General features: G+C 46.1%; 1 protein-coding gene across 1 annotated transcript in view; it reads right to left on the reverse strand.

The window, feature by feature from the left end:
- Positions 1 to 16,045, reverse strand: part of ZFHX3 (zinc finger homeobox 3) — a 242,341-nt gene that overhangs the window by 24,035 nt on the left and 202,261 nt on the right. Inside the window, exons 6-7 of the mRNA XM_040253212.1 lie at positions 2,259 to 2,392; positions 1,906 to 2,106 (exon numbers count right to left, since the gene is read on the reverse strand). Of these exons, the coding sequence (XP_040109146.1) occupies positions 1,906 to 2,106; positions 2,259 to 2,392 (335 nt within the window). The remainder of the gene's footprint in view (positions 1 to 1,905; positions 2,107 to 2,258; positions 2,393 to 16,045) is intronic.

Here is a 16,045-nt window from a genome sequence, read left to right on the forward strand (position 1 = left end):
CTTGGGGAGTCTTCTCAAACAGGGATTATTAACCTGGCTCCCTGGGTGAACTGTGGGTATCCTTATGCTCCCTGGCATTATACACACAATTTTGTACATGTAGGGATGTACCTGTTGGTCCCATGGCTTAAGTCTTATCGCTCCCAATGCAGGGGGCCCAGGTTTGATCCCTGGTCAGGGAACTAGATCCCACAAGCCACAAATAAGAGTTCGCATGTCACGACTAAAGATCCCACATGCTGCTATGAAGACTGCAGATCCTAGTGCAGCTAAGACCTGGTGCAGCCAAGTAATTATTTTTTTTTTAATTTTGTACATGCAGAATACTTGAAAGAGTTCTTAATAATGGATGTCAAACTAGCATGCATAGAATACCCAGTAGGCTACTGAATCATATTCACCAGTCTCCCCCAAAAAGGATTTGAGAATCACTGCTTAACACCCCCAAGTACCTTAGGAATTTAGTACCCAAGCAAACACAGTAGTAACATCCTGTTGGTAAATGAAGAAGACTCAAATGACCACCAGACTTGCTACCTTGTACCACACTGTTGCTGTTATAAAAGAATTAATATGACAAACAATGGCTATTTGAGATAAAATTTATATACTGGTCCTTAAGAATATATAAATAAAACACTGTCTAATGTAAACCAATCATACAGATTACTACAGGCAAGTATTTCCTAAACCAATGTGATATTAAACAGGAAAAATAATCACCAGAGCAAAAGAATAATGTATTGAAAATGCCTCCCTCCTCACATCTCTTCCTGCTTCTTTAGGCTCCCACGGTTCCAGGTCAGCTGTGGGAACTCCTGGGTTGGCCAAAAAGTCCATTCATCTAGGAAATAGGTTGTTCATTAGTTTTTGGTGAAAATGAGAAAATGTGTCTTTTATTTTTACTTAGACCCAAATGAACTTTTTGGCCAACCCAGTATGACAGCCTGAGGAAAATCCCAAGGCTGGAGAGAATTCCCAGGAAACTTGTAACAGAAACCCACCATCCACAAAAGTATGTTTCCACTTACAGAAAATCTTTCAACATGTTCACCAATCTATTTGAAAATACCCATGGAAAGTCACACTTGCGGCACATAGGTCACCAGTTTCCCATTGGCTGCTAAAGTTCCCTTGACGCAGCAACAAATGTATATTCCTCATGATGAAACATCACTTAGGACATACGTTAGTATCACCTGCAGAATTCTGAAAAGTGTTCACATTATGTTATATTTAAATCTTTGTACTAATCTTTTGGGCCATGTTTACAGTGGCCACTTAGAGCCATGCCCCCCGCCAAGTATAGCAACTTCATGTTCAAAATGCAAAGCCCTTGTTCATGAATCGACACGTGCTACCCAAATGAGCATCTTCCTGCCTTGAGAACGAAAGCATCCACCCGAGGGACTCCCCTGTCACGGGGCTGCATTCCTAGAGTGGGAGAATCTGGGATCAAATCTCAACTTTGCCACCTAAAAGTGGCATCACAGCAATTAACTTCTCTGAGCCTCAGTTTCTTCAGCCATAATGTAAACGTGTCAAGCCTTTCTGTAAACAGAGTGGCTGTGAGGATGAAATGAAACATAATGAATCTAAGAACAACCTAGAATATGACTTGCTCAGTAAAGGCCTGGAGAACCTGAATAACATCTTGCAGTTAACTCCCCCCAGGCCTCTGCATTTGGAGGGGAGAGGATGATGAGGGATGCTGAGAAGCACAGAGCCCTTTGGGTCACCATCATGCTAAGACTAAGGTTGACAGTGGTCACAGGACCATCTTTGACATTTCCAACTCTGTCCTGGCTCTGGCGTCCAGCAGCACAGCATCCTGTCCACGTCACACTGCCACCCTTGACCCCTGGGGAGAGAAGAGCCCTGAGGTGCTGCTCCCGGCCGCCTTACCGTCATGATGAGCTTCTCCACACAGTCGGGCGCCACGCTGTGTAGGTGGGTGAGGTGCAGCTGGAGGTGGATCTTGTTGTTGAGCATGTCCTGACAGAGAGGGCAGCGGAGCATGGGCTGCACCGAGTGCTGCGTCATGGCGTGCACGCGCAGCCGGTTGACGTCGGCATTGCTGTACTTGCAGTAGGGACACTGGTACATCTGTGGGGGACACAGCCACCCGCCGGTTGACTCTTCAGTTCCTGCCCAATAGTGTCTGTCCCCATGCCCGCCCACCTGAGACTTCACTCCCCACCCCACTCCCCCCAGGTATCTGAAATACTCTCCCACAGCACAGCCCCTCCAGGCCTCACCTGCTCCGGCTTGGTCTCCTCTGATGTTTTTGGTCGCTTTGAAGAAAGAGGGGACTCCGAGCTACCTGGGAAGGAGATGCGTTTGGAGGTTGCGGGAGAATCTGTCAGCTCCTTCTCCGCTTGGCTTGATGATGCTGGAAGGAAAAGCAGAAGATGTAATCCAGCAGCCAGGCCAGGCCAGGCCAGCTCCCAGAGGGTGCATGCTGGGTGAGAGTCAACATTCATTCATAGCTCAGGGGTTTGTGAAACACCCAAGTTAAAGGAGGGTGAGCATCTGGATGGGTTTATTGGGCACGGTGGGAAAGCAGCAGGCATTGCTTTCCGTTGCCTATGAATTTGTCACTACACCACTTTAACAACTGAACACCAAGGAAAAAAGGTGAAGAAATGGACTAAAAAGCTTTGAGTTGGATAAACCTACATTCAGTCTGTTCTGATCCCCCTCCCCGCTGATCAAGACACAACTTGCTGGCTCATGAGGGTGGCTGGGGAAGTCTCACCAACTGCTCTGCCAACCACGAGTCAATCCAGAAACCAGATAGACTCTCATAGATGTAATCAATGGTATGCTCCCAACTTTATTGTCACAGCTCTTGAAATCAAAGGAGACCTGATCAATGTGAACCAAAGCTTGATTTTTTGCATGCATCTGTTCACATGCGAAAAATCAAGCTTTGGTTCAGCAACTTGCTTTTGGCGGGGAGATGTAACTTAAGAGTGGAACTAGGCAGGGCATGAATCCAACTTATAAACGAGCCAACGCTCCAGACACAAGAGTTCACTCAGAGTGGGTGGTTCAGAGAGAGAGTTTCCTATCTGCTTGCCCAGACCATGCCCTCTCACCCCCATGTCACCAAAAAAGACAAAACACTGACGAGGGAGGAGGGCCACCTGAGGCTTAAGCAGCAAACAGTGGGCACAGAGCAGCGGCGGAAGGAGTTCTCTGGATCACGGAAAGAGACCTGCAAGATCTGGATGAGAAAACAGCTGGGCTAACAAGGTTTAACCAGGATAAATAAGCAGAGCTCCTCTCGCATAAACACAAATCCTCAAGTGATCAGATCTGGTTATTCTGAAACCTGGTCAGTAGCTTAAGGCTGGGCCTCTCACTTGTTTTGGATGGGGAACTCCATTTTTCAGAATCTCATTATAAGAGGCAAGAAGAAAAATGCTAAAAATGGTAGTGAGACAAGACACACCCACTGCCCACTGCCCTCACTGAAAAATCATTTGACTCCACATAGAGGCCATTGGTATGGAAAGCCTCATTTCTACTCTTTGGTCAGACTGCTTTCTGTCTCATCCGGTCTAGTTACCCAGCATGTGTTTCCAGCTTTGAGATTTGTTCTGACGTGGATACACAAGATGCTGTCATTACAGATGTGTGCTTTAATAAACAGTTGTAAAAAATCAATTTTGTTCATTAAAATCATAAGGCCACACAATAATTTTGAGGGGAAAAAAAAGTGAAATGCAGGAAATATTCCAGGAAGTGGATGCTCTTCCCAGAATGCACATCTTGTGACCTTTAACCCCAGTATCTTGGTAACCTGGTCTACATAAGTTCGTAGAACATCTATTATTTAAAAAGTACAAGGACAAGCATATTACATACAGACCCCTCCTCCTCCCAACACACACATTCATAACAGTACTTTAATCTGTCTCGAATCGACTTCAAACCCATTTTGCTCTTAATGGGAGTTATTCATTTTCACTTGAAAGGTAATACATGACGGCTGGATATTTAATGTGATGGACTGGCTGCCGATTAACTAGGTGCTGTAACAGTGTAGTCTGGTTCCCCCATGGCCCACTTCCCATCTCCCAGACCCCCTCAGACCTGATCCCTCGAAACCCTGTGTCATGGGTTTTAGACCTCTGAGTGTGATGGGCTGCTGCCTGCACACTCCCACAATAAGAGTCTTTAATTAATGTTTCAGGGACTTGAGATCTTCCTTTCCCCAGAAGATTCCTTATTCTCCATCATTTTTCATTTTTGCTTATTGGTTGTCTTCTGTGTGTTAGCTCTTCAAGTTCTTCCTAAAGATGAGGTGGCGGTGGTGGAGGCATTAGGTGATACTTCAGATGCCTGTTAGAGCCATCCTCCACCTTCCTCACTTCCACCTCCAGTCTGTAGGATTCAGGGCTTACAGTTAGGAAGGAGCTGCCGTATGGCTCTCCCTTCCTCTAGGGGCGAACCAGGATACAGAATTCTCCTCTGAACACCCATCTCCGTCTTTTTAGTTAGTCTGCCTGACCTGAAACAACACTTGGTTTTAAAGGACTGTGATGCCACCTTGTCAGTGCCCTCCATCTATGCCATCCACCCCCCTGCCCTGCCCAGAATGACTGTCAGCCCTGCAGTTGACAGGCAGTGTGATGAACAACTAGGAGGCTGAGACCACCAGACTCGTCTCACTCACTGAAAAAAGCAAACCCAGTGTAACCCAGTGCAGCATTAGTTTCCGCATATGACCAAAGGGTCCATCCTCTTCCTTCAGTGCTGAACGTGTGATGAATTGTGAAGAGGTTGCAGAGGTGAGGATTCTGGTTTCAGAAGCCACTCTTCTTTTCCCTTTGGATGAAGAGGGGGACTTTTATTATCTCCACCCCCCCCACCCCCCAACCCCCGCCACTGCCACCCTCTCATATCGCTCTGGGATTCTGAAGGCTTCCTTTGTATGCTCAAGCTAAGGAGTCCTTCTAAAGTGTTTTTTAAAAATAAAATCAGCACTCACTCACTCACTCATTCCTCTTTGGAGCAACACAGCAGCCCAGCTCTAATACAAAACCCTGCATCCACTGGTGTAAAAACTTCCAGGGCTCATCCCACTTCTGTCTGGGGCAATCTGCATTTTTATTAGATCAGATTTGTCTAGAAGTGAACGTTAGCCACCTAGGCTTCTTCTCTAAAGATAAAGCCGTGCATTTCTCATATCAGAGTCCGTTAATACCCAGTTACAATTCCATTGTGCATCCCTGGGTGATGTGGGGACTGCTCCAAAGAGTTAGGTTAACAAGGCTGACAGGCCTCCTCCTAGCCTGACCCCAGACATTAAAATGCCAGTCCCTATCAAACCATGGTGCCAAAGCCTTCATAAAATTTCTGTAGATGGGCAAACAGCTGTGCAACTTCTCTGTTAGCAGGCTGAAACAGGATTTACTCCTGGCCATGACAGTCTAACCTTTTCTCAAGCTTCTTCTCTCTGAACAACTTCTCAAGGGTCAGAGTCCTAAAGTCAGTTCCTACTTCCGTTCTGTCACTAGCATACATTGTGGGCCATCAGTAAATGAGGTAGTACAAATACCAAAAGGAAAAGCAATGTGGTTTGAAGGCTTTCCAAAAGTCTATCTTAAATTCTAAGAGATGTCACAAGTCTAGAGAAAACATTTTATTTGTTAAAAAAATTAATTAGTGGTCACTTGAAGGCCATTATGATATCACAGCAGTAAAATACAAACATGCATCCAGAGACAAGCAGTGCCTAGAACCACTGGTTTATACTGGTCACAGATGGAAAGGTTACAACCTGTAGTGGCTTCTTCAACAAAGACAAACTGAACAGGAGTGGATGTTAGCCACCTGTTCAGTTAGCAGAACTGAACAGTCTAGATCTTTTACAAAAAGGCATGGTTAAGTAAACCATGGGACAGCCTCTTCCCTATTAGATGAGGTTACATATGATAGCTATGCAGCAATGTGGAAAAGTCCTTGAGAATGTTAATCTGAAGGAACAAAAAAGATAAAATGTGTATTATACCATGATACAGCTCTGTAAAAAAAAAAATAGGGATTAGGAAAAGGACTGAATGAAAATGATTGCTGTATTTAGGTGATGGACCTAAATTTAGGTCATAGACCATTTCCCCATTTTGTCATGCAGTTATATTATTTTTAATATTACAATTAAAGTGTTCAGAATTTAAATTCAACTGTCCATGAAAATGTGGCTACTTGGATCCATACTGTGCAAAACCTCGGGTGGTATTTTTTACTTTGCCAGTTAAAGCAATTTTTCCTCATTTTGGCAGCTGTGTCATATGAAAATATGTGTTAAATCTCAATGAATCTTCCATAGGCAACATGCTAGGCTCCTGGCACTTCAAAAGGTTTAAAAACAAGGCCAGGAATCATGCGAGTGCACGCGCCGTGGATGACATACTCTGTAAAACCAGGCAAGAGGGATGCTAGGACAGTGAAATGCTGGGTCAAACCCCAACCACAGCCTGACAGTGTGAGCTGTGGCTTCCTTACCATGCAGACTTTCGAAGGCGTGAACAAAACACTTGTTCAACTTGTCAGGGGTTGAGGTTGTCCCACCCAACTGACTGGTGAGGCACAAAAAGGACCTGCATGTGGTGGTTATGGAGGACACAAAATTCAAAATCAATTCTGGGCCGAAAGCCACCATTCCCCCTTAAACTGGGATGCTCTGGCCACTGTAAGACAGAGACAGGTGCTGAGGGAGGCAGACCTGATCGATGACTCTCTGTTTTATTCTCTGAGGTTCCTCTACATTCCAGGCAGAAGAATTTCATTTCAAAGGGAAAGACAGTAGTCACTGCATGGCTTCCTGAGGAAAAACTAAAACCACTTCTGTGACATCAACAAACAGGTATCCTTTGTTTGTAACATATCTGCTTCAGTTCAGTTCAGTTCACTTGCTCAGTCGGGTCTGACTCTTTGCGACCCCATGAATCACAGCACGCCAGGCCTCCCTGTCCATCACCATCTCCCAGAGTTCACTCAAACTCATGTCCATCGAATCAGTGATGCCATCCAGCCATCTCATCCTCTGTTGTCCCCTTCTCCTCCTGCCCCCAATCCCTCCCAGCATCAGAGTCTTTTCCAATGAGTCAACTCTTCACATGAGGTGGCCAAAGTACTGGAGTTTCAGCTTTGGTATCATTCCTTCCAAAGAACACCCAGGGCTGATCTCCTTCAGAATGGACTGGTTGGATCTCCTTGCAGTCCAAGGGACTCTCAAGAGTCTTCTCCAACACCACAGTTCAAAAGCATCCATTCTTCGGCCCTCAGCTTTCTTCACAGTCCAACTCTTGTTCGGGGCCAGCGTGAGGAACTCCGCCCATGGCAAAGGTCATGAGGAAGGAGGCTTGGCATATGCAAAGGCGTGATCAAGCCTCAGGAAACCCCCTGTTCCCGAGCATCTACCCCAAAACCAGAGTCTGTTTTATGCTCTCCCCCGTAACCGTTTCTCTCGGAGAAGGAGTAAACGTGCAGCTCCAAGGCAATAAAAATTCCTGGGCGTGACAAGAGTGTTTCAGCTTACGGACTCCTCTGAAGGTTATCTAGCCGGCCTGTATAGGTTCCTCCGGCCACATGTGATTGTTTACAGCCTCCCAATCTGAGAGGCATGAGATGTTTTAGACTTACTAAAGGCAAATTCTTTTGGGGAGTTGGAAATTATTAGTATAGTGAGTTGGTTAGGAATTATATTGGTGAAGGGTTTTTCATTTGTTGGGCTGATGTTTGCTGCTAAATCTCCATATTCCCTGCCCTTATAATGAATATAACTAACATATAGGAGAAATAAGTATTAACCTTTAAGCATATAGGAAAGATAGGTATTAACCTTTAAGATTAATCCTGTTAACCTTGGGTTAAATAAATTCCTTTCTTGATTGTAACTCACTACACCCTCACCCAACTATCTGGAGGGTGGTGCCTGGTTTAAGAAAAAACACCCTTGGAAGAAATAAGGTTTTTGGTTATCAGAAAGAAAGGACCATAGAATGTCAACAGGTCTCACTCATGGCCAGAAGATGATGTAATATCCCTAAGACCCCTGTATGACTCTGTATTCATCCCTATGTGTAACAAAAGGTATATAAGCAAACCCCAAAATAAAGAAATCGGATCAGTTTCTGGAAAGACTGATTCCACCATGTCGCTTCTTTCTTGCTGAATTCCCATCAGGATTCAGCCTCCTTTTCTCCACTACACTATCTCTTACTACACTGTCCGTTTCTAATCTCTCTATATCTGTAATTAAATATGTATTTTTCCAAAGACGCCGAGGCCGTTCCCACCTTCGAATTCCCTGGATCCACCGGGGCTGGACCCCGGCAAACTCTCACATCCATACATGACTACTGGAAAAACCATAGCCTTGACTAGACGGACCTTTGTTGGCAAAGTAATGTTTCTACTTTTCAATATGCTGTCTAGGTTGGTCATAACTTTTCTTCCAAGGAGTAAGTCTTTTAATTTCATGGCTGCAGTCACCATCTGCAGTGTTTTTGGAGCCCCAAAAAATAAAGTCTGACACTGTTTCCACTGGTTCCCCATCTGCTTAGGGAGTGTCTAACCTAAAAGTAATTACTTAAAAATTTACTTCTCCTGTCATGTTAATTAGAGGGAGCAAGGAACAGAAGAGAGGTGATTTAAATTCAAGCAAGTTTTATTTGCAGTTTTGAAGAACATGGTCTTACTGTGTTCTAAGCACACAGAATAATTAAAACAAGCCTAGTAAAGGGCTTCAGGCAGGAGGTGACTAAGTGTGAAGAATAGCCAAGAATAATATCATGTAGGGGGCTTATCAAGTGGTCAGGTATGGTAGAAATACACAGCCCCTTTAACTTGACTTGATAAAACCACTTTTATAGAACAAATTCTTACCCAATTCCAATCCTCACTAGTAAACTAAAATCCAAGTCACTGAAATTTTGGTGGCAGAAAACTTTAGAGTTGTACTCACGAGACCATGGACAGCCTGCAGACTTTCTCACCTAGTGAGGTGGCTGTACAACTCAAGCCAGGGAGGGCAGGGATTTGCTGCCTCCTGAAAAAGAAACCTGAAAAAAAACTGGCAATGGAACAGAAATGGAACCTTATGGTACGCAGTGTTTGGTTTTCTCTAATCATTACCCAAGACATTGACTTGTCCTCCAAGATAATCCAAAGTACCAGAAATTTTAGTTTCATGAGCAAAATTCACCTGATCGTCACTCACCACATCAGTGGTGGTGTTTGTGTGGTGGACATTCTCTGTCACAGGCCTGCACTTGGCCAGAGTCCTCCCTTGAGGAGATCAGGGCCTGTGCTGAGCATCCACACTGCTGGACATCCATCTGCTTGCCATCTTGCCACCTGCTTGCAATTGCCTCCCCAGAGCAGAGGCTAGGGTTTTGTGTCACATCTTCCACGGAGGTACTCCACTTGATAAGTGGCCAGAGATCTGGTTAAACTCTCTCCCTTTCCTACTGTAGAGAACGATGGTTCCTCTAAAGGGTCTGCTCTGCTGCCAACTTGGTCGTTGAACATGCACAGCTCTCCTTCTGCCTCCAGCCAAGCACTTAAAGTCATTTCAAAGAGGAATTGGGAGTCTATGAGGTGAAGGTGAGCACTGGCACAGCCAGCGGGGGTCTTCACGCTCATTTCCTCCTTTCTTGGCATGGTGGAAGTGGTGTTCCACCAAAGTGCCAACTCTTTTCCTTCCAGTGAAGGCCTGGGAGGCTGCCTGAAGTGTCATCGTTGTGAAAGACCAAAGGCAGCCACCACCCCCACTTCTCAGCCATCAGACTCTGAGCTAAAGCACCACTGACAGCCCCTCCATCTAAACTTCCATCTCCCAAACCAGCAACATAATGGAGGAGCCAATTAAATGATTATTAATTCATGCTACTTTCCGTAAGCCAGAGGTTCTCATCGCCTTGTGTTCCGTAAACCAGCTTGCCACCTGCCCCAGAAATTTACAGCAATCTTTTCTATCTATCTCCATTGACTAAGGAGGAAAAAACACATTCGTACAACTCCAGACTTGATGCTTGAGTTTGAGATAATGACCCCAGCACGCTAGTCACAGAAGCTTCACCAGACGTGAAAGTGGTCATTCAGCTCATAACAAAAATGCAGTGCAAGGGGCAGTGAGCTCTCTCCACAGCCAACCCCTGCCCCCACCCAGCTTTTCAGAGGCCCCGCACTTCCCTCTAGAAAGCAGAAGTGCACGGCTTCCAGAGGACGCTCTGTGCTCCTCACTGTTGTTGGCTCAGGGCCGCTCTTGCCATCTGCTTGCAATTCCCTCCCCAGAGCAGAGGCTAGGATTTTGTGTTGCATCTCCTGCGGAGCTACTACACTTGATAAGTGGCCAGAGATCTGGCTGAACTCTCTTGCCTCCCTACTATAGCGAACGACGGTTCCTCCAAAGGGTCTGCTCTGCTGCCAACTTGGTTGTTGAACATGCATGGTTCTCATTCTGCCTCCAGCCGAGCACTTAAAGTCAGTTCAAAGAGGAATCAGCAGACTGTGAGGTGAAGGTGAGCACTGGCACAGCCGGTGGGGGTCCTCAGGCCCTGGCCAGCACCCTTCCCCGAGAACTCTGTCCTAGAGTCCAGCCCGGTGAGGTGAAGAGCCTTCTATTCAAAACACAGTCCCAGTCTGAGTAACTGCAGGCTACGCTGCTTCTGTACATCTCTAAATAGAGAAGTTCAGACACCTACTCAAAAAGGGAGACGAGCACACCTAGGTAGGTGGAGCAAGACACAGGCTTCATGGACTCATCACGTATAGCTTCCTGTTTCCATGGAGCATTTCAAAGAAAGCTTGAGTTCTACTACAGATGGGTGTGACTGCTGCTGGGGAATGGCTCATTAGTTTTCTCCACCAACTCGAAGGTGAACCAGATAGCTCAGCACTTTGAAAACCCAGAAACTCTTTGCTATTGTTATTTTGATTTTTATTTGGAAATATAGATTCATAGGAAGTTTCAAGAACAGTACCGGGAGGCCTGTTTCTGCTTCACCAAGTGTTACTTTTTAACCAGGGTTGAGATAGAGAGTGCTAGGTCTCTGATCACTCTTCATCATGACCACATGTCTCCCCACTCCCCTTCCTACAATCTAGATTCCATTGGCCAGACCAGAATTCTTGTCTCCTCTGCACACTTCTGTCTTATAGGAAAGCTTAGTCCCTCCCTCATATGCCGGGGACTCGGAGGTCTGCCATCCAGCTAAAGGAGAAATAGGTCTCAAACTTCACACCTGTCACGGAGACCAGAGCCCCAACATTCTCAACTTCAAATGAGTCCCAGAAATCCCCTGGAAAACTTGCCAAAAGGCAGCCCCCACCCCCTGGAACAGGTCTGATTCAGAGAACCTACATTTCCAGTGGGTTCCCAGCTGATGCCTATGGTCCCACCACATTCTTGAGAACCACCATCAGAGCTGAAGCTCTCTGTAATCGGCAGGGACCATACCACTTCTTGGCTGGACTAGAATGAAATACGGGGGCCTGGCAGGTGCGGGCGATCAGGGAGTCCACTTTCAAATGATTCTTGCTGCAGATGATACTGTCATCATCCACACGTGGGGATGAGAGCTAGGCCTGGTCTCAAAGCTCTATGTTTTCCCCCTCAGGCCAAAGGTGAAAGATTAAATATGGCTGTCCCTCAGGGAATGTGCCTGCTCTAAGCCAACACAAACACACTTTCAAAGCCAGAAAATCAGGAGTAACCTCCACATGTTCTGTCAGCTGTGTAACCCAGAACGACGATAGGCTGCCTTGCTATCAAAGTCTCGGTCATTCCACATGTCCTGGAGAACCTCCGTGAACAGGACAAACACCTCTAGGATCTCTCCACTCTGCAGAAGGAGGCAGCATCTTTTTGGTCTTGGCACGTGCAGGCCACACCAGCCAAGGCTCCCTTGGCTTGGACCCTGGGAAGGGTGCAGAGGCCCACCCTGGCCCCCGTGTCATCAAGTCAGCACTGTGGGAACAGGTGTCACGCCACGCTTTCCCAGCAGGCAGCCAGGATACGATGGCGAGTCCGTGCTGAGTGCCGGCTGCTGTGGCTTGTCTCCATCTTCAGGGAAAAAACTGTGCTAAGTCCCACATCAGAGGCATCAATCTGTTGTACTAATTCCATGTTGAAATATGCTTAAGACTGCTTAACTACACTGATTTGCATTCCCAAAAGGCCATCCCACAATTCAGTTTCAAGATACCTTGCACCCTCTGTGTCAAGTTTCTGAATGAACCACCAGTCAAAACAGAGCCACCAGCCACCACTTCGTTTGGACCAACAGCAGCTGTCGGGGTACTTAATAATAACTTCTGAGCCTGGGGCTGCCACCTGGAGCCTGGCTTGGGCCAGCAGGCAGGGACGAGAGAGGCCAAGACCCAATTCCCCACTTAGCGGTATCAAATCCATCTGCCTGCCTCTGGGCTCTGGTCAGCTCTGCCCGTCTTCTCCTGGCAGAGCCCGCTGGGCCATGCACAGATGCCCTCTGCAGCTGTGGTCACAATGCCCAGTTGGGGGCACTGTGGGCTCTGCATCACCACTCTGCCCTCTGGCCTCACTACAGATTGTGACAACCAAGGACTTGGGATAAAAACTAGAACAAGGAGAACCTTAGAGACACTTGAATTGACAGCAAAAAGTCCACAGAGGTGTGAGATGTAGGTCAAAACAGGAGGCGACGTGGGTCATGCTGGGACCAGACCACAGTTAATTAACAAGCTCATCCCACCCGTATCAGATCCAACCTTAATGAGGTTAGTTAGGGCCTCTGAGCCCCAACACAGCACAGGCTCCCAGAGACCAGGCTAAAAGGATACTCTTCCAGGTTCTTTCTCCATTTCAAACCTATCTTTATCTTCATAAGATACTTCACTAAATTTTAAGAGGCAGCACTCGTGTAACACACACAATCTGTGTCTAGCATAGTGACAGATACAAAGAGCCCCGCACTTCAGTTCTCTGCCACACCCCCCGACAAATCAACCTGCCTAGGACCCACCAAGGATTGCTCTTGGTTCGTCCAGGTTTGGCAGGAGTTTGACAATCTGCACTGGAGGAGAAAGACATTGACTCAGATCCCTGGAAGGACTGAAAAATGGGAATAGCAGTCCACTTTCCCCTGTGGCTTTCAAATACTGGCAGCCTGGAGATGGTGCCCCCTGGAATTTGTACAGCAGGGGTGGGGGAGCCCACACTGAACACTGCTTCTCACTCTCTACCATGTCCCCCAGATCAGTTTGTGCACAGCCTCCAAGGGCCCAGAAAGGACAAGGTGTGTGAAGGGGTGGGGCAGATGGCTCGAGGGCACCTGGGGGGACTCCTTGAGAACTCTTGTCTTCCCCGGCCAAGTTTTCTTCCCCCTGCTAAGGAACAGAGCTCACAGTCTGCAGGGCTGCTACGACCTGGCTGGAGTCCTGCTGTGTGAACTTGGGCATTTCAACAGACTACAGTGGACTTCCAGCTCCACGTCTGACGGTGGGAGGACAGTGTCCAATCACGGGGCTTCCAGGAGGCCAGGGGGAGAGATGAGGCACATGAAGCCCACCAGAGCCAAGCACATGGTGAGAGTACAACATTTTTTACGATGGGTTTCATCTTTAGAAGCATCTCTCGGAAATAATACAGGTGCACGGACAGCCATAGAACCACAGGGTGAGGACAGAGGCCTGGCTTTGAGGACAAGCACAGGCATCCTACATCCACCTTTTCTGTGAATCGACACAGGGGAATCCTACTCCCACTGTGGGCTTAATATCTAAAAGGCATAAAACCAAATAACTTGCACTTGAAAATGTTTATGGTTATGCTATTTCACCAGCTGATTGTTAATGAAATATTCAGACAGTATTAAGCACTTGCTAGGAAATTATAAAAATGCATATGTGGGGTTGGGGACAAGTGAACAGGTAGAGCACAGAAGATTTTAGGGCAACAAAAACACCCTGTATGATATTATAGTGATAGCGTATGTCGAAACCCACAGAATGTATGTCAAGAGTAAATCATAAGGTAAACTGTGAATTTTGGATTATTAGGATAGATCAGTGTAGTAGGTTCTTCACTGGTTAAAAAAAAAAGTGCATCCTGGTGAGTGATGTTGATAATGGGGGAAGCTATGATTGGGGATGGGGCAGAGGGTATATCAGAAATCTCTGTACCTCTCAATTTTGTTGTAAACCTAAAGCAGCACTAAGAAATGTCTTTAAAAGAACAAAACACACACAAAAATATGAATGAATGCCATGTGCCCCTAACCATAAAGAGTTGACAATTCTCCTCGACAACTAGAGAAACAGGATCTTCAAGTCTTCTCCGATCTTCATACAGTTAAGAGAATGCTCCTATGTCATATGGTTCTTCAGCTTTATAATCCAGGGAATATACCCTGATCCAGAAGGCAAATCATCATTTGATCACAAATTGGACAGCCAGGACTTCCCCACTGATGAGTTTTGGTTCTCTAGCCTGATAAATAAAGATAATGTTGCACCTGGGGAAGAATGTGAGACCCTAACGAAAGTGCTCTGACATCCCCTGAGAAAGGCTTTTGTTTTTTTAGATCATGGTCATGATTCTAATAACTGAGGTGCTTCCCCTATCAGGACAAAACCTAACACTGAAACAAAGCAGGAAGATTAACATGGCCAAGTTGCAGGAATAATAGGCAAACCTATAAGTTATTTTCTACAGCCATGAAAACAATCTACTCCTTCAACTCCAGGTTCACTGCCTTCTAACTATACCTTGATAATTCTCATCACACCATTACCATAGTTACATGCTTGCACATGATGTCCTTTCTAGAAAGTGAGTTCCAACTACTTTTTTTTTGCATATCCCACATCTGCAGAAAGAGTATTTGCTCAATTGATGTGGTGTCTATCTCTCTTATGACTTTATATAAATTCTCAAAGCTGAGACCTTTGAATTACTGGAATTCAGGCAAGTCCAGATATACGCCATACCCTGTATCTATTTTTGCTTCTCAACATAAAAATAGTTCAAATGGTTTGTTTTCAACTGTGAGACAGAAATCTGCCTGCAGTGACTTAAGCCTTCAAGTTATACTGAAAGTGGCCTGGAATAAAAAAAAAAAAAAAAGAGGGTGGAGGAAGGGAAAAGCTGACTTAGTCACACAATTCCCATCTGCGTGTGGAAATGTAAAACCAAAAATGGATTCCGTCGGCAAGGATGGTAACCACAACGGGGCCATGCAAGCCAGGCTCCCAGCACTCCCTCTCACATACCCTACTGCAAAGACAGATTTGTTTTAGGGTCAGGTGAAGAGATGGAACCAGATTCTGAAAGGACAGAGAATTAGACCAAAATGATTTTCGTAGAGGCAGTGAAGGGCCTGGTTTCCAGCCCGTAACAGATCTGGGACACGGGGATCCACTCAGGTAACACAAGAGTCTCCAAAGATTCCCCCAGGAATATCGTCATCACCGGCTCTGACAGTTTGTGTGACGCGCCCAGTAACGGGCCAGGTGAGAGCGACAGTGTTGTTTTTGTCATTGAGTCACAGAGTCATGTCCGACTCTCTGCGACCCCAAGAAAGGCCTACCACAGAAAAAGACTAAGGGGCCGTGTGAACTCTTAATCCACTCCTGATCCAAGATTTCTCCACTACCTGGAAACCAGGAACATCCTCACAAGTTATGAGCATTCTGACCTTAGAAATGAAGATTCTCCAAGATTCTACACCACTGTACAACTGTCCCTCCTCCATTCACAGTTTTAAGAAGTCCCAGAAACACAAGAACCCACTGAGTCCAAACCGGCTGCTTTACAAACTGAAACGGAGGTCCAGAGACAAGAGGTCACATAACAACACTGGCAGAACCAAGGCAGTGAGCCCCAGGCTTCTGCCTCCTTGTAGCACAGAGCGATTCCTCTCAGCACATACCTCCTTTTGTCTTTATGAACTCAATTTTTTTTTTTATAGTATTGTTTCAGCCTCTTTCCTTTCTCTGCCACAGATTACATTTCAGCCACTCAGTTCCCCATACAATGGCATTCCTATTT

The sequence above is a fragment of the Oryx dammah genome, unplaced genomic scaffold (assembly GCF_014754425.2).
Source record: "Oryx dammah isolate SB20612 unplaced genomic scaffold, SCBI_Odam_1.1 HiC_scaffold_13, whole genome shotgun sequence".
NCBI lineage: Eukaryota > Metazoa > Chordata > Mammalia > Artiodactyla > Bovidae > Oryx > Oryx dammah.